The 18,643-nt window shown below is 39.5% G+C and overlaps 1 protein-coding gene across 1 annotated transcript in view; it reads right to left on the reverse strand.

The window, feature by feature from the left end:
* EFL1 (elongation factor like GTPase 1) overlaps positions 1-18,643 on the reverse strand; it is a 136,893-nt gene that overhangs the window by 18,457 nt on the left and 99,793 nt on the right. The window contains exons 17-18 of the mRNA XM_079912636.1: positions 15,493-15,640; positions 7,557-8,539 (exon numbers count right to left, since the gene is read on the reverse strand). Of these exons, the coding sequence (XP_079768762.1) occupies positions 7,557-8,539; positions 15,493-15,640 (1,131 nt within the window). The remainder of the gene's footprint in view (positions 1-7,556; positions 8,540-15,492; positions 15,641-18,643) is intronic.

Here is an 18,643-nt window from a genome sequence, read left to right on the forward strand (position 1 = left end):
CTCTACCTCACTCTAAGGAAAGTTTTAAGGTGGTTTATGGAAGTAAATACCAAACAATGGGGTGGGGAGAGAGAAAGAATGAGTAAATTGGGGCAACGAGACTCTGAGGAGCTGGGCCGGCAGGGACGAGCCGCCTGGCTGCTGCTGCAGAGGCTGGCGGCTCCTCCCCTGCTTCACGGGTCATGCCAGCAGGCTTGGATCAATCATTATAATTGGAACTGAATGTAATTAATCATGTAATTTTGGGCCATTCCATTTTAATTCCACTAAAACTAAATCTTAAAACTGGGACACAGTGATGGATCACTGAACAATGGACACCAGCTATAACAAAACCTTCCAATACACTTGGCGCTCATGACAGCTGTGTCCAATGCTTGGATGCACTCAGGGACCCTCTCCACTGCTGAGGTTGCACTGAGAAATGAATGCAGTCCTATCAATGAGGATTTCTGATCATGTGGCCCCTGACAGAATATTTTGATACCCCTTCAACTGGTCGTAACACCTCAGGCATTTGTTCACTCACTCAAAGGAAGATCACAGTGCGCCCTACTGTACGCAAGGCACCAGGGAAGAGGCATCCGTCAGGAAAGAAGTGGCAACAGAAAGGTTAATTGCCTGACTGGTTTTGATCAGGGCTCCACTTTTAATGACTACACTACAAATGTCTCAGCCTGTACTCCAGGCCCTCTATGACCTGGCAGGAACCCACCACTCCAGCTCCTGAAACTGCCAGATCCTAGAGCACAGAGCACAGACTCTACACCCTAAGCCAAGGTAAACCCCTCACTGCCCACAGGACACGTGTGAGGTTTTTCCACTCTGAGCTCACAGTTTCTCCAACTCAGAGTACTCTTAGCCCAGCTTTATAGTCAAATCCTTTTCATCATTTAAAGACCATTCAAAAACAACTTGTTCCACAAAGTGTTCTGTGAGATCCCAAGATCGAAATAATATCTTCACCATTTGGACTTTACTGAACCTAATCTGTTCTTTTGTGGCATTACAGATACTTATATACATATTTTCTTCTTCCATAATAGGCAGTTAAGATTGGTCTGCAGATTCTACCATCTTTAGAGCTGAAAGTTTGGCAATTAAAGGTATGTTATTTTTTTTTCAGAATTTAGGAAAGGAAGCAGCTGTCCACAGCAATGTTTTCTCTAATAGTAAACAAACAGGAAACAATGTGAATTTCCAATTTGGGGATGATGGGAAGTAAATTACAGCACATCAAATTGATAGGATATTATGCAGAGGTTAAAATGAAAATTATGAATACTAAGTAGCCAAATGGAAGTGTGTTTATAAAACAAATAATAAATGTAAAAAGCAAAATATCAAACTGCCTCTACCATAATGCATAATAGCCATGCAAAATGTACTATTATGGACAAAGATGGTAAAAGAAAATGAAAAATGATAGGCTGACTTCCAAGGTGGAAGATTTTTCTTTCATCTTGTGGTTTCTGTTACTGTCGGTAACACTTGCGGTATAACTTCAATTAAAAACACACACACACAAAGAAATCGGTGGGCATTTCTTATTCTTATAAACTAGGTCACACAAACCTCTTTTCCTTTTGTCACAGAACAACCAGACTGCTAAATCAAGCAAATGTGGTCGACAGGATGCAGGTGGTCTTCAACCAAATATGAGATAAAGCGTGCTGTGGACGTAATGGGGAACGTGGGCTGGTTGCTATTAGATAGAAATGGATGTTAACAAGTCACTCCCACCCTGGAAGGATGTCCTTAGTGAACTGTCAGTGCTCTGTTCACAGCTCTGTGTCCTTACTATGATAATCAGCCACTTAAAAATTCAGAAGGCATGGTGATCAAATCCAAAGTTGACACGAAGCTGGCAAAGGTAATAAATTCTTTGACAGAATCAGGATAACTAGGTAAGGACCCAAATTTAATAAGACACAGTATGGGTAAATGCAAGGTTTTACTGTTGGGTTCAACCAACCAGTGTCCAGGATTAGAAAGGTAATGCTGCACAGCAGTGTCTGTAAAACCAACTGGAAAGGAGTTTACTTTAAGTTCAACAGAGGTCTTCAGTGCTGTGGTACAAAGAAAGCCAATTTAATACCTAGTTGATGAACTCAAAATCATTCCATCCATCATCAAAGCCCATTTCAAAGTACAGTCACTTTCAAAAGATTTACCCTGTTTTGAATTTTGCTAATCCAAATTTCTCATAAAATTTCACTAAAAACCCATATTTACTCACTAAATTCAATTGTATTTTACTAACTGTTTTACATACTTAAGCTTTGTCACCTTAACTTATTTCTCAAAGCAGGAACCATGCTTAACATAGTGCTGGCATATATAGCTCAATAAATTTTTGTTGAATTAATGAAATGCTGGTGAAACATAAAAAGAACTCCAAGTATGAAATAAGAATAGGTTTTTAACAGTAGACAGTAATACTTACTAAGAATGTTTCTGATACATTAAAACACATATGTTTTAACAATATAAGCATTTATCCCTACAAATAAAATAGAAGCACTATAATAACTGTAGATGTGAGTAAAACTAACAGTAACAGAAAAAGTTATATTTTATATGTGAAGTTATTGCCAAAGGTAAAAACAATGGAGAGCAAGAATGAAAGATGTTAACAGGTTAGAAGAAATATGAAAAGAGACAATTTACTAGTCACATGATGATCAATTAAAAACACAAACCAATTCTTATGTCCGTTCAAGCTCATAAAAGGCAGTTTTCATGGGTAAAAAATGATAATAAAACCACAGTTAGGAAAGCAGGTTTTACAAGTAAAGGAGGTCATTTTCTTGGGATTATTTCCCCAGACAAAACAATTTTAAGATGATTATTTTTTCTGCAAAATTTCCCATTTTGACCGTAAGCAATTCTATACATTTATAAAAGGATTCCTTATTTTAAAAATCTGTGTAGAAAAGTTTTAAAAAGAGACTAACTCATCTTACTAAATAAGAAAGACCTGACTTGTCCTTTTATTTGTCTGGTGCCAATTCTTGGAGAATTAAAGGAACCAGCAGCAGTCTGAAGTTTTCCTGGAAGATCTCTGAATACCCAGGGAGGAAGCAAAAGCCTCAGGAACATAGAGGTCTCTTCATTTCTTTTTCCAGGTGAAGGTGGTGATTTAGAAAGAAAAAGGAAAACACAAGTGAAGAGCTGAGTATCCCGATAGACCCTGGATACTAAAAACTGGCATCATTACCAAAGAATCCCTCAAAACAAGAGAAAACAGGCTTAGGAGGAGATTCTCTAGTCTAAGCAAGAAGGCCTCAAACCAATTCAGGAATAAAAAAAATTCCAGATCAAATCTAAACACAGCTTCTTTGTAAGGCAGTGGGTGTGGTAGCCAGTTGATCTCTGAGAAATGTATTAAGAAGGCTGACCAGCGACACTGGTACAGACCGTGTACAGCGGACCCTTGAACAACACAGGTCTGTGTTGGGTGGGTGTGGGTCCCCTTATAAGCGGATTTTTCTAAGTACATACTATAGTACTACAAAATTCGCAGCTGAATCTACCGATGTGGAGCCACGTATAGGGAGGGCCAACTGTAAAGTAATATACAGATTTTCAACTGTGTGGTCAGTCAGCACCCCTAAGCCCCGTGTTGTTCAAGGGTCACCTGTACTAACCAATCCACATATACAAGGTTGAGAGTTGTACCTGGATAAGGCAAGGCAAAGACATATTCTGCTCCTAAGGGAGAAGAGGGCATATAACCCTGAAGGCTAAGATAAGCATCTATTCCTAGAAAATGCCAGAACTGACTCAGCTGGCCAGGTGAAAAGTACCAGGATGAAGATCAAAGTGCCGGATGACAAGTGATATTCAAGGGACTGCCTGGTCACATGCAGGGTCCGGTCCTAGTGGTGACTTCCTAACACAGATGGACAAATGGACACAGAGGACTGACTCAACAAAGGTGACTCAACAGTCTGCTGGGAATTTCCAATAAATGCCAACAGCTGAACCTAGCTTCACGTGTTGTGCTGAAAAGCTGTCTTCTCAGAAAGGACAAATGCCGCTCCAAATGGATTATGTAAGGAGAGATGGCCATTTGGGGAGGAAATATGTGTTCCTATTATGCTGGGAATAAGGGAGGGAAAGACAGGCACAGATAGATCTACATGGACCCTAGACTTTGGGAAGGCTCATTTCAAACACATAAAGGAAAAGAAAAACAAAAAACCAAACAGGCTTTAGGATAACAAACCCTAAGATAAAATTCCTTTGGGGAGTAACAAGAGTCTGAAAATATCAATCATGAATGATCCCAATGAGAAAAAAGGAGGAGAGATCCTCCCCACCCAAAATAAATAGCTCCAAAATAAATCTGTTGGGTCATGGAAGGCACTGTGTTGTGCCTTCTGACTCCTATTTTAAGAGGACAGGCACAGTAGACAGAAGAAGAAGAAGATAGCAAACAACTAAGGGAGGATCATAGTATGTCCTGGATGTTGAAAACTAGAGTAAGGCGAGCCTACCAAGTAACAGAGTTAAAGACAACAAAAAGGGTCACAGCTACAACTTGGAGAGGCCAGTGTAACATTAATACAGGACAGCAAGAAGGCCAGGGTTGGTTCTCAACACCGACGTTACCTCCATTCTCTTCAGTAAGGAGAATGAGGAAGAAACTACAGCAAGTAGAACAAACATGATAGAAGAATGCTGAAGTTCAAGATAGCCGAGCAGTTGATAAGCAAGTAACTGGGCTTCTTAAACGAGTTCAAGTCTCCAAGACCAGAATTCTATCTCATGGCCCTAGAGAAATTTGCCCTTTTGAGAACTTGTGGATAGCAGGGTAGCTGCCAAACTACAGGTAAAAGGCAAATGATAAATGAACTTTTTTAAGGATAAAAACACTGGTTCCCATAAACTACAGACTAGAAAGCCATATACTAATTTCCTACAGAATTTTAAGAAAACATTATAAAGATCTGTATATATTTATAGAAGCATGAGGTAAACCTTTGGAGATGACACGGACTTTCTAACACAAAATCCTATCAACCTAAGCTTATTTCTTCTTATAAGATGGTTGGTAAGTTGATAATCAGGGGAATGCTATATATACAAAGGACCTCAACTTCATCACAACATTCAATTCACTACTTATTGAGTTTCACGTCTCACCAGACAAGAAAAGGACACATGAAAAAAAATTAAAAAAAGAATCAATGTGTGAAGATTATGGTGTTGAGGGACTTCCCTGGTGGCGCAGCGGTTAAGAATCCGCCTGCCAATGCAGGGGACACGGGTTTGAGCCCTGGTCCAGGAAGATCCCACATGCCACGGAGCAACTAAATAAGCCCATGTGCCACAACTACTGAGCCCACGTGCCACAACTACTGAAGCCCACGTGCCTAGAGCCTGTGCCCCACAACCGCAATGAGAAGCCGGCACACGGCAATGAAGAGCAGCCCCTGCTCGCAGCAACTAGAGAAAGCCCGTGCACAGTAACGAAGACCCAATGCAGCCAAAAAAAAAAAAAAAAAAAAAAAATTATGGTGTTGAGACTTCTTTTTCTTGGCATTAAAAAACCCAAAACTTCCTTCACTATTGTTGTAATGTTTATTATGTATTTTACACACACACGCACACACAAAAAAAAAACCTAAGGGAAGAAATTAACTGTATAGACCCAGTTTACTCATATGTAAATATAGGAGTTCTACATAATTTCAGTCACTAAGATTTAAATCCAGCTTTTGGGGGAACAAAATAGAAAGACAAACTTATTTAAAAAAAAAAAATGAGGTTGATCCTGACTTCTCACAAGTGAATGACAAGATGCAACTGCTGAACTGCATTAAAAGAAGAATGCTGTACCGCATGTGGGAGGTAGCAGTGTGTCTGTGTCTGTACGGGTGAGATGGTATCTGGGGTGCTGTTTATGGCTGCTTTATTTAAGAGGGAGGCTGACCGAAGGAAGTATATCTAAAGGACAGCAACTGGAACAATTGAAGGATTAAAAAAAATCATATCCTGAAAACCAGCTGAAGGATGTGGAGAGTTTCCCCCTACATATAAAGCTAGAAAACGAATGCTCCCCTCAAATATATGAAGTGCTATTGCATGTAAGAGGGACGAATGGTGGTATGAATGGTGAGAAACTAGCAGGAGACAAGACTTTTTTGCTCAATATGAGAAAGACAGTTTAATCCGGGAACTGGCTGTGAGCTGCCCATCAACAGAAGTATTCAAACAGAGGTGGTATAAGCATCTGTCAGCGTAGGAGAGACTGGAGAAGACCTCTGAGGTCTTTTTTTGAAGGAATTAAGACTGCTTGATTCTAATTCTACCTCTGCCTTCTTAAATTAAGAAGGTTCTCAATGGAAATGTGAAGAACACCTGGGGATGGTCTAGATCGGTGTTCCTCGAACTAAGCTACGGATTCCGTGAGGTGTTAATAGGATGCTGTATTCAGGTAAGGTTGAGAAACACCGCATATTCCAGGCCGTATCTGCAGATCTGACTCACAGCACGTACTGGCTTTAAGCCGGCCCAGAATAACCAAACCTATGTACCTGTGTTTAACTCAACTGTTCTTGAAATGCTGCTATGGGTGCTCCGTTCCTCTCACAGGAACCTTACTGTGACGCAAGCCTAAATTTCTTTTTGGGGAAGAAAACCCCCAACAATTTAGATTTATGCTTTTAGGAATTAATTGGCAAAAGAACTTTACCAAAAAGAATGTAAAGGAACCACATACTGACTCAAAGGACCTCAGAGCTCGAGAAAACACGACAATTTGGTCCACTCGCTCATCCAGTGCTCAATTCCCCCTTCTATAACCTCCTCACTGCTGAAGCAGTTCCACAATCTCAAGAGGGTAAAGAGAACTACCGTGTGGCCAGGCATGGTTCCAGGTCCCACATTTGTGTTCTCATGCTACTCTTCACAACCTCCAATGAATTATTACCTTCTTTTTCAGAGGTGAAGAAAATAAGTCTCACTGAAGTACAATCTGTCAAAAGTCAAAACAGCTACCAAGTGCCAGGGTTCAATGTCTCCTGAGATCTTAAAGGTTCTTCTCCCAAAGAGAGAAAAATCAGCAGTAGGATCTGATATAATAGTTAGCAGTGGATAAAGTCCCAAATAATTTTCTTCTTCAGAAGACACCCAGAATTCACAGAAGCCCTTTGTGTTAGGAGTACGAGAATGTCACCTTATTCTCTGATCGTTATCACAACTTTGGTTACCCAGAATGATATGGTTACTCCCTTGTGAAAAACTACTGCACGGGTTTGGATGGTAAAATATATGAGAAGTTTAAACCTCATTTACCAGACCTTCTGTTGCAGAAAAGTCTTTCTATTTTTGCAAAACAAAATATCCTAAGTTGGCAAAACTTCCGCTCCCTTGCCCCCAAGATTGTAATATTTAAGGCCTCTGACTTTCTAAGATCTTAGTTCCTGAAAATCATATGATAATGTAGCTTCTGCAAAAAAAAATATTACATGAGTTTAAGCTTTCTGACCTGAGAGACTTCCACTGTTATTCATGGTATTTCTCAGTCTTTACCTTTCTTGCCTTACCGAGAACATCACTGGTGGCCATGATGTCACACGTGTACATTGCTGCCATCAGACGCTGAGGTTTCACTTGCAGTGCATAGCGACAGGCTTCCTTCATGGTGGCAATGAGCTGTCCTGAGAAGGGCCCATAGCAGTCGGTGAGTGAAGACTCTCCTTTCTGGGAAGCCCTCTTCTCAGAGGGCTCGGAGCAGCCACCTTGTAGGTCTTGGTGTTCATCTCTACCAGAACAGGTTTCACCTTCCCCCTGTCCCTCTTTTACCAGATCACTTTGTTCTTGATTCTGCTTATCACTTGCTGTTTGGTCTTCAAATTTACTTAGGTCCCATTCTTCCAGAACAAAACAGACACCCATGAGAGGCTCCTCACACATGGGGCCAGAGAGGGTTGCTAGCTGGAAGCCACTCACGATGCTATTGCCCAAATCTCGGTATCTACTGGCTTCTTTTGATGCTTTGCCGTCTGGGCCTGTCCATACTGAATTCTGAAAATCTTTACTTTTATTTACTAATATGTTGGGCCCACATTTTCTTGGGCCAAACGACCAGATTTGGTCAACAGTGTTCCTCCATTTTCTCCCTGTTAGATGCTGCTCTAGTTTTCCTTTGAATTCCCAAATTTTCTCTTGGGTCTTCTGGTGAATCATCTGAGTGTTTTTACCCTCATTCAAAGAGGATATCAACTGCTCCATAGAACGAATCACATCACTATTTTCTTCCAGAATCTGAGTGACTTCTTCTGGAAGGGGCATGGCTCGAACACTGAGTGTGGCAAGTTTATTGGGGGTTGTCATGGTGATTAGCCCACCAGAGTACACTTGGATTCCTTCAGGGATTCTGTTTTGATCTTCTTTTGTTTGGTGTATGACTGCAACTTTTTGTTGTTTGCCTATTTCTTCATTGACCATGTCAACTGTGGGGGGTTTTGTGATTGTTTCTCTGAATGGAATAATGGGTTCAGACACACTGATTTGAATCTTTGCAAACCTACAGAGTCAAGAGAAATAACACAAGGTTATAATCAAAATGGCATCAAAACGTCCATGTAGAAATGTTACATAATGAATATTCTGCAAAAACATAGAAATATAAAAATTACTTTACTAGGAAATACTGGTAATTTACATTATATCAGAATTCAAAAACCACTTTCATTTCAGATTCAAAAGACCACCTCTAATGGGAACAGACCTTCAGGGAGTTCTTTGCATATACTAGAATCTCACTGCTTTGTTCATTCTCAAAATAAATAAACCATGTATTGAGATAAGAATGTTTTACAATGGAATATTACTCAGCCATAAAAAGAAACGAAAGTGAGTTATTTGTAGTGAGGTGGATGGACCTAGAGTCTGTCATGCAGAGTGTAGTAAGTCAGAAAGAAAAAGACAAATACCATATGCTAACACATATATACGGAATCTAAGAAAAAAAATAATGTCATGAAGAACCTAGGGGTAAGACAGGAATAAAGACACAGACCTACTAGAGAACGGACTTGAGGATATGGGGAGGGGGAAGGGTAAGCTGTGACAAAGTGAGAGAGTGGCATGGACATATATACACTACCAAACGTAAAATAGATACCTAGTGGGAAGCAGCCGCATAGCACAGGGAGATCAACTCAGTGCTTTGTGACCACCTAGAGGGGTGGGATAGGGAGGGTGGGAGGGAGGGAGACGCAAGAGGGAGGAGATATGGGAACATATGTATAACTGATTCACTTTGTTATAAAGCAGAAACTAACACACCATTGTAAAGCAATTATACTCCAATAAAGATGTAAAAAAAATAATAAAATAAAATAAAATAGGCATTAAAATATTTTTTAAAAAGAATGTTTTGAGTGGAGAATAAATGTTTTAATAAGGTTTTACATGAATTCTTTAAAATATTATCTGCCACTTTAAGAATCTGGAGAAGAAAAGCTCAATGATTATAACTCTAAAGAGATAAAAAAAAAAAAATCACAGAACTTCAGGATATCCAGTCAAATCCTGACAGTGGATTTGGCTTTGATGAGGTTCATGGTGAGGGTGGCAAGACCTAGGAGTTTGTCTAGAGTAGCACTCTCCAGAAGTACAACTGGGGAAACAAAGTTTTAATTTCATTTAATTTTTTTTTTTTTTTTTTTGCGGTACGCGGGCCTCTCACTGCTGCGGCCTCTCCCGTTGCGGAGCACAGGCTCCGGACCCGCAGGCTCAGCGGCCATGGCCCACGGGCCCAGTCGCTCTGCGGCATGTGGGATCCTCCCGGACCGGGGCACGAACCCATGTCCCCTGCATCGGCAGGCGGACTCTCAACCACTGTGCCACCAGGGAAGCCTCCATTTAATTTTAATTACATTTAAATAGCCACATGTAGCTACTGAACATTTGAAATGTGGCTAATGTGACTGAGGGACTGAATTTTTAATCTTATTTAATCTTAATTTAATTTAAAATAGCCATATGTGGTCAGTGGCTACTCTACTAGACCGCATAGGTCTTGAACCTCATAGGTCTTGAACCTCAGTCTGCCACCAAGTTCAGAAAGCCCCCTTTCTCACAATGTGTCAAGCTTAGTTTCATGCTGCACTTTCTTGCAGATGAGTTACAAATTCACAGAGGGCAGATTCTGGAAACTGACATGGTCTGATTCTGATGACAATGAAACCACGCAATCTTTCTTTTTCTCTTATTTTCTGTTTACCTCATTCCCAGGAAACACTAAAGGTTTGGTCTGGTCTACTATTGGCAAGGTGGATGGACATATGTATAAATGTACATATATATATGTATGTACACATACATAAATGCGTGTGTATGTACACATATATAAGAAATTTTTGGATCTTGGAACAATACTTTTTCCCTGGGGAATGTTATTCAATAAGGAAATTAAATACTAAAAGTAAAAGGTTTTGAAATGCTTACTTTTGATTCTAGATTTGTTTTTGCTTTCTATATTTTGTGGGTTTAGGGCAGGAATTTGGTTTATCTGATTTCATACTTTGTGATAAAATTGAAAACTCAATGAATGGATGGTTTTCTAAAAATATGTTACCAAAACTGATTTTAGAATACAGAACCTGAATAGATCATAATGTATGGAAGAAAATTAAAATTTTCTAAAAATAAAAGTCACTTCCAAGAAAGGTTTTGGTTTTGCCAGTGAGTTGGTTTACTTTCAAGGATTAGTTTATTCCAATGCTATATACATTGTTGCAGAATACACAAGATGGATGTCTACCTGACACTGTATTCATTTAAAATTACTCTGATACTTGCACCTGAAAAAGACAGCAGACATACACAAAACTGTAGCTCAATCTTACCCAAGAACTGAGATATAAAATCTAAGATAAAATGACAATGACAAAAATGGATATATATGTGTGTGTTTTATTTTTACTAATCACTTATTATGTATGAGGCACTGTGTTAAGTGGTTTACATGTGTTATTTCTTTAGTAGGTATATTATTATCCTCGTTTTGTAGAGGAGAAAATCAAATAAGAAAGATCAAATAACTTCTCCAAAGTCACAGAGCTAGTAAGCTGGGTTTCAAATCGAGGTCTGACCTCAGAATCCATGCTCTTAGCCATTATACTATAATGAAAAATCCAATTAAACAGCATATTAAAGGAATAATTCACTACAACACTAAGTAGTTTTTACTGTAGGTTCTAAAACTTGATTTGTATTAGGACATCTGTTAAAATATCACATTAAAAGTGTCTAATAAAGTAATCTAGGTAACCATCTTTAAAAATGCTAAATTGGCATTCAATAAAATTTAATACCCACTCCTGGTTTTTAAAAAAGAAAAGCACTTAGAAATCTTAGAAACAGGAAAATATTTTTTTAGTTACCTTTATTTAGAGAAAATATGTTCAACATACTTAGAACATTCAAGAAAACCAACTGCACAGCTTTGAAACTATGAGAGTTGAGTACTATGACACTGTCCTATTTTCCTCATACCATAAGGTCAAAAGGGCTACTAAGTCATATTAGTCCTTCCAGTTTCTAAGGTTCCCAAGAATTCTCCCATAGTCCTCACTTACAAGATTAATTAAAATCATTCCACACCATGGAAGGGGAGGTGTGCGTTTGCCTGTCACACCTACAAAGTGCCTCAGGGCTAGAGTTTCTTTAAATCCTGGCAGTGCAGAGCCTGTGATTACTTCAAAAGAAGTGCAGTAGACTCCGACTACATCAGCAATTTCCTGTGGCTTCCTGCCACATCTGATCATGACTACCTTGAGAGGTGTAGGATAAGAGCTCTGACAGTTTCTCTGGCCTAGAGATCACAGGAGCCTCCTTGTCTCCCACGCATGTACATAACGCATTCCTGCACATGTGTATCAAAGTCAAAAAAGCTTATATATTAGAAGGCATAGGCTCTGTCCTATGAGAGGTTAAAAAACCCTCTAGCATTATATATATGTTCTTATTCTAAGTATATAATTGTAAAATTTACCAGTCATATAGAACAGTACACAAAACAAAACTCTACTGGATCTATGACTTTCACAACATGAACACCATGTAAATAAACCACTACTCAAGTTAAGAAACAGAACATTCCTAGCCCTCAGAAGGCCCCCTTATGCATTCTCCCAACCCCATGAAGGTAACCGCTATCTTGATTTTCACTGTAATCCATTTTAAATTATTATTATTATTATTATTATTGCGGTACGTGGGCCTCTCACTGTTGTGGCCTCTCCCGTTGCGGAGCACAGGCTCTGGACGCGCAGGCTCAGCGGCCATGGCTCACGGCCCTAGCCGCTCCGCGGAATGTGAGATCTTCCCGGACCGGGGCACGAACCCGTGTCCCCTGCATCGGCAGGCGGACTCTCAACCACTGCGCCACCAGGGAAGCCCTTAAATTATCTTTTTTAACACCTAAACATAAAACCCCCATACTGTATATAGTTCACTTTGGCCTGCTTTTTGGACTTTATATGAATAGAATCAAACATTTTTTTCTTCAGTTGTCTTCTTTTGCTCAATATTATGTTGTGAAATTCATCCATGTTTGCGTAGTTAGCTTGTTCACTGAGATTATTCTATAAAATCCCATGGTATGGATTTACCGTAATTTATTTGTTTATGCATTTTATTTTGAGTTTTTTCCAGTTTTGGGCTATTAAAATTTTTGTTGCTATGAATATTATTGATGCACATTTGTCCAGCTTTGTGTTAAGTATATATAGAATAGAAATGGGAATAGATTTGCCAAACCGTAGGAAATAACTATCTCCTACCTTAGTAGATAATACCCAAACTACATTCCAAAGTAGCTGTACCAACTCACGCTCCCACTAGCTGTGTAGGTAAATTCCTACATCTTTGCTCTACATCTTTGCCACCATTTGATGCTGTCACTTTAAAAAATTTCAACCGCAAATAAGTAATTCAATTAAAATCAGTTTTAGATTTAAAGGGGGAATTTTACTTGAAATATAATTCTAAGTACCATAAAGCATTATTTTTAAAGAGGAGTTAATGGCCTGAGAAACGTAAGGTTATTTAACATTGGATTTTAATTTGGTAGCAAAGAGTGTGAAAAGAGAGAAAATAAGTTAGTTCAAAAACTCCAAAATATAACATAACATTTCAATACTGTTAAGAAAAAATCCCTCTGAGAATTAAGTTACTATTTTAAAATACATTATGCCTTACGATTTATCCAATTAGGATTATTCTCTAATCAACATTATAATTATACCTTCAGAAATTCTAAGAAAATGGTGACAACATGAAAGAGATGGAAAAACCTACCTTCCAATTTTGTACTAATTATGGCTATAAAAACATTTAAAGAAACCCAAATGGATGGTGCTGCAGGAGCAGCTCTTCTTATTCTACTGTATTAGTAGTAGTAGTAGTAAAGTAGTACTGTACTACAACAACAATTATTACTACTACCACCACCACCAATTTTACCAGGTTGTTTTAAGGATTAAATGAGACACACAGAGTTCAACACAGTGACTAACATGTAGTATTTAGTATGTAATCATGTTGATTATTTATAATTATTATTTTAGCTATAATTATTATTATGGTTATTAAAGTCCCAGAAAATTGAAAAATAAAAGGAAGGAAGGCCATTACAGGGTGATTCATCAAAGAAAAACAAATGGCCAATAAACATATTAAAAAATGTTTCAGGAATTGAGCTATTTGTAATGAGGTGGATAGACCTAGAGTCTGTCATACAGAGTGAAGTAAGTCAGAAAGAAAAAGACAAATACCGTATGCTAACACATATATATGGAATTTAAGAAAAAAAATGTCATGAAGAACCTAGGGGTAAGGCAGGAATAAAGACGCAGACCTCCTAGAGAACGGACTTGAGGTTATGGGGAGGGGGAAGGGTGAGCTGTGACAGGGCGAGAGAGAGTCATGGACATATACACACTAACAAACGTAGTAAGGTAGATAGCTAGTTGGAAGCAGCCGCATGGCACAGGGATATTGGCTTGGTGCTTTGTGACAGCCTGGAGGGGTGGGATAGGGAGGGTGGGAGGGAGAGAGACGCAAGAGGGTAGAGTTATGGGAACATATGTATATGTATAACTGATTCACTTTGTTATAAAGCAGAAACTAACACACCATTGTAAAGCAATTATACCCCAATAAAGATGTTAAAAAAAAAAAAAAATGTTTCAGGGACTTCCCTGGTGGCGCAGTGGTTAAGAATCCGCCTGCCAATGAAGGGGACACGGGTGTGAGCCCCGGTCCGGGAAGATCCCACATGCCGCGGAGCAACTAAGCCCGTGCGCCACAACTACTGAGCCTGTGCTCTAGAGCCCGTGAGCCACAACTAATGAGCCTGCGTGCTGCAACTACTGAAGCCCATGCACCTAGAGCCCGTGCTCCACAAGAAGAGAAGCCACCGCAATGAGAAGCCTGTGCACCACAACGAAGAGTAGCCCCTGCTCGCTGCAACTAGAGAAAGCCTGCGCGTGGCAACAAAGACCCAACGCAGCCAAAAATAAATTAATTCATTAAAAAAAAAAGTTTCAGTATCATTACTAAGCACAGAAAGTGTATATTAACAATGAACACCTTTTATTCGTCTTCCAGGTTGGTGAAATTTTTAAAAATTATGATATACAGGGCTGGCAAAAGTTTGGGAAAAGAGACACTTTCAAATACACCTTGCTAGTTTCAGGGTAAACTGGAACAGCCTTTCTTAAGGATAATATGGATCATAAGCCTAAAAAATATGCCAGCAATGTAATATGCCACCTTTTGAATCAGCAATTATACTTCCAGAAGTTTACCTTAACCAAATAATCAGAGCTGTGTATAGATATCTGTAGGTATTTGAATACACATAGAACAGACTAGGGAATTATGTACCCAAATGTTATGGTCATAGTTATCTCTGCATGGTAACTGAATGATTCTTTTTATTCTTCTGTATTTCCCTAATTGCTACAATAAACATATATTACCTTTGGAATAAAGAGGAAAAACATAATTTACAAAAAGTTATTTGGGATGCCTATTTTATGACACTTATGTATCACCATGATAGAGAAATATAAAGATTTACCGAAGGTTTACACTGTAGAGACCACATCAATAAGGAAAGGAAGTCTATCCTAATTACAGCCTATGTTTACAAAATACGATTTTGTTTTGTTGCCCTGATATGCTGTGTGTGTATATGCTTAAAGTAAAATACATATATATGAAAATATTTTATGACTCAAACTAAAAATGCAAAATCATGCAAGTATAGCAGTGAATACTATTTGTCAGTTATTAAAAATTAAATCTATGATCCAGTAACACAATAACAGTTCCTGTTTAAGTTGAGGGCACTTAATTTTTCTCCAAAGACAAACCACAGTGTAAGTTCAATGGGTTTAGGAAACGCTAAAGCATCCCACCGATTTGGGGGCTATCATTTCTTCATCTCTGTTATCACCTAACCTTTCTTTTAAGTCATCCAGGCATCGCTGAAGGTGAACTTCCCCTGCTGTGACTAAAACGTGCTCTCCCGTTTCCTGAATTAAAATCTGGACACAGGGATCAGCTTGGTTTAACAGTTTCATTCCTCTGACGAGCTGAGGCATTTCACCTAGGTTAACAAAATGAAATACTGATTAGATACAAGATAAGGACTAATATAATCTAAAGATAACATCTGTGAGAAAACTGAAGGGAAAAGTATAATGAAATAAACTCTTAAAATAATGGTTTACTGTTCTTCCAAATAATATAGCAATGTGAAGAAAACTACCCTCTAGTAATTTACCTGTACAGATAGCTCACATGAGACACGTGTCACATATCACTGAGACTCCCAAAGCTGATCTATGCCACTTCTTCAAACACTCAGCAAATATAAACTACCATCGTTACACTTGTAAATCCACCTAAATGTATTACACCTGTATATATACCTAGAAATGTAACACAACTCTTCCCAAACAGTACCTATAAAACTATAAAAGCAACAAATAAGCAAAGGAAGCATTCAATATGATACTCAATTCAAGAAACTGTACCAGAAGCTCATATTTAAAATAATTATTGGGCTTCCCTGGTGGCACAGTGGTTCAGAGTCCGCCTGCCGATGCAGGGGACACGGGTTCGTGCCCCGGTCCGGGAAGATCCCACACGCCGCGGAGCGGCTAGGGCCGTGAGCCATGGCCGCTGAGCCTGCACGTCCGGAGCCTGTGCTCCACAACGGGAGAGGCCACAACAGTGAGAGGCCCGCGTACTGCAAAAAATTAAATAAATAATAATTATTTATGAAACTGCTTGACAGAACTGTGGATTTTAGAATAAAGCTGCCCTTTGGGTGAGAGGTGGGATACACGAAGCAGCCACTTTATCCCGTGAGCTATGGGTACCTTCTGCATTCCACTCTGCTGGTGCTTTCAGTATCTAATTGCTTGTTCCCTACAGTTCTTGGGGTACAGGTAGGGATTTGGATCCACATCTTGAGTTCTGCTGCTTTTTCACACCTTTCATATGCGTGGTGGCCACTATTTACTCAAGGCAGGTCACAGGAATTCTCTTGTTACTACTTCAGCAGAGACCTTGGCTTTGAAGGCATTTTTACGCAGTCTTGTTTCACTTCTACGTCTGAAGGAAGGACTCAGTTAATTCCTCAATGCTTGGTTTTCAACATGCCAACAAACCAAACCACGGGAGCTTTCTGCAATCAGTGGTTTTTCAATATATTCTTCCCAAGTTGACTACCCATATCTATTCCATACCTATTTATTCTTTAAATAAGCTTTTCTTAATGGTAACTAACACTTTATAGTGCTAAGTGTGCCAGATAAGCACTTTACATATATGAACCCATTAACTAGGAGGCAGGAATGATTACTGTTCTCATTTTATAGATGAGCAAACAGGCATAGAGAAGCTTAAGGAACCTGTGCTCAAGGTCACAGACACACTGGTTTTGAAGCCTGCAGGCAGACAGCCATAGAGCCACACTCCATAATGGGTGTCGGCACCCTCACAGGTCGTGGTCATGAGCCACATATGGGATGCGTGAAATGCTGACGGAAGACAGGGAGTGGGATTTCACTGTTTGTGGGGGTGACGGACGTACCCTCATGTTTTCCTTTTCAGCATTTGTAGTTTTCCTTTGCCTAATTCCGTGGACAGATATTATCTAGTGTTAAGTTAACCTTCACAGAATTTGAAATATGGCTTAAAAAGATTCTTGCACGAAGACCACTAATAATACATATCACACAAGCCCAAGGGAATAATTAAAAAAAAAATGACAAAGCTTTTTGTCAGCTCTCCATCACCAATTACAAAACAATGTTACCAGTATGAGGACCTAATAAATTCTTTTTTAAATTTTTCCTTATAAATTTATTTGTTTATTTTTGGCTGCATTGGGTCTTCGCTGCTGCGTGTGGGCTTTCTCTAGTTGTGGCGAGCGGGGGCTACTCTTCGTTGCAGTGCGCAGGCTTCTCATTGCGGTGGCTTCTCTTGTGGCAGAGCATGGGCTCTAGGCACGCAGGCTTCAGTAGTTGTGGCTCGCGGGCTCTAGAGTACAGGCTCAGTAGCTGTGGCTCACGGGCTCTAGAGCGCAGGCTCAGTAGTTGTGGCGCACAGGCTTAGTTGCTCCGCGGCATGTGGGATCTTCCCAGACCAGGGCTTGAACCCGTGTCGCCTGCACTGGCAGGCGGATTCTTAACCACTGCGCCACCAGGAAGTCCACAAATTCTTAAGAAAACAAAAACAAAAAACCCACTCACATTCACATACACACTTAAATCTGTCACTTCAAGGCAAAGGTGACAGTGTAGCAATAAGCAAAGAAGAAGCTTTTTCAAAAGAAATTTGGCCTGTCTGACCAATAGAATACTGCAGAAGTGATATGTGATTCCTAAGGCTAGCTAACAAAAGGTACTGCAGCTTCTGTTTTAGTGTCTTGGACTACTGGCTAAAGCCAGTAACCATACGGTGCTCTAGGAAAATCAAGCAGCCACGAGGAGAGGTCCCTGTGGAGGAACTGAGGTCCCCAGCAAGCACCAGCTTATGAGCACCAGTGAGTGAACCACCGTGGAAGTCCAGTTAAACCTTCAGACGGCTGCAGCCTGCCGTGATATATGACTACAACTGCGTGAGACGTCCCCAAACTGAACCCTTCCAAAATTCCTGACCAAAGGAACTGTGAAAAATAAGAAGCGATTACTGTTCTTTCAAGTCTCCAAATTTTGGAGTAATATGTTAGGCAGTATTACATAACTAGTGCAACTATAAACCACAATCATAAACAAATAATACATATTCACCTATTTATAGATACAGTGCATATCTCCAACAAATACAAATAAGAATATTTTAAAGACAGTGATTTCATTTTCATCTCAATTTTTACAGTAACTTCTACGCTTGTGTGTATTTCATATGGTACAGAAAACATCAGCACAGAAGTTCATGTATCTATATAACCATATGCAGAGAGGGCTCTTTTCTTTTAACTGATATGGATAAAGGATGGAAAAATTCTGGAAACCAGTAACTCTGCTCTCAGGTAAACAGAATTTCTTGGATTCCTAAAAATAAAGATCCAGAGGCAGGAGTCTGAATCCTGACTCAA

Source organism: Stenella coeruleoalba (genome assembly GCF_951394435.1).
Source record: "Stenella coeruleoalba genome assembly, chromosome: 2".
Lineage (NCBI taxonomy): Eukaryota > Metazoa > Chordata > Mammalia > Artiodactyla > Delphinidae > Stenella > Stenella coeruleoalba.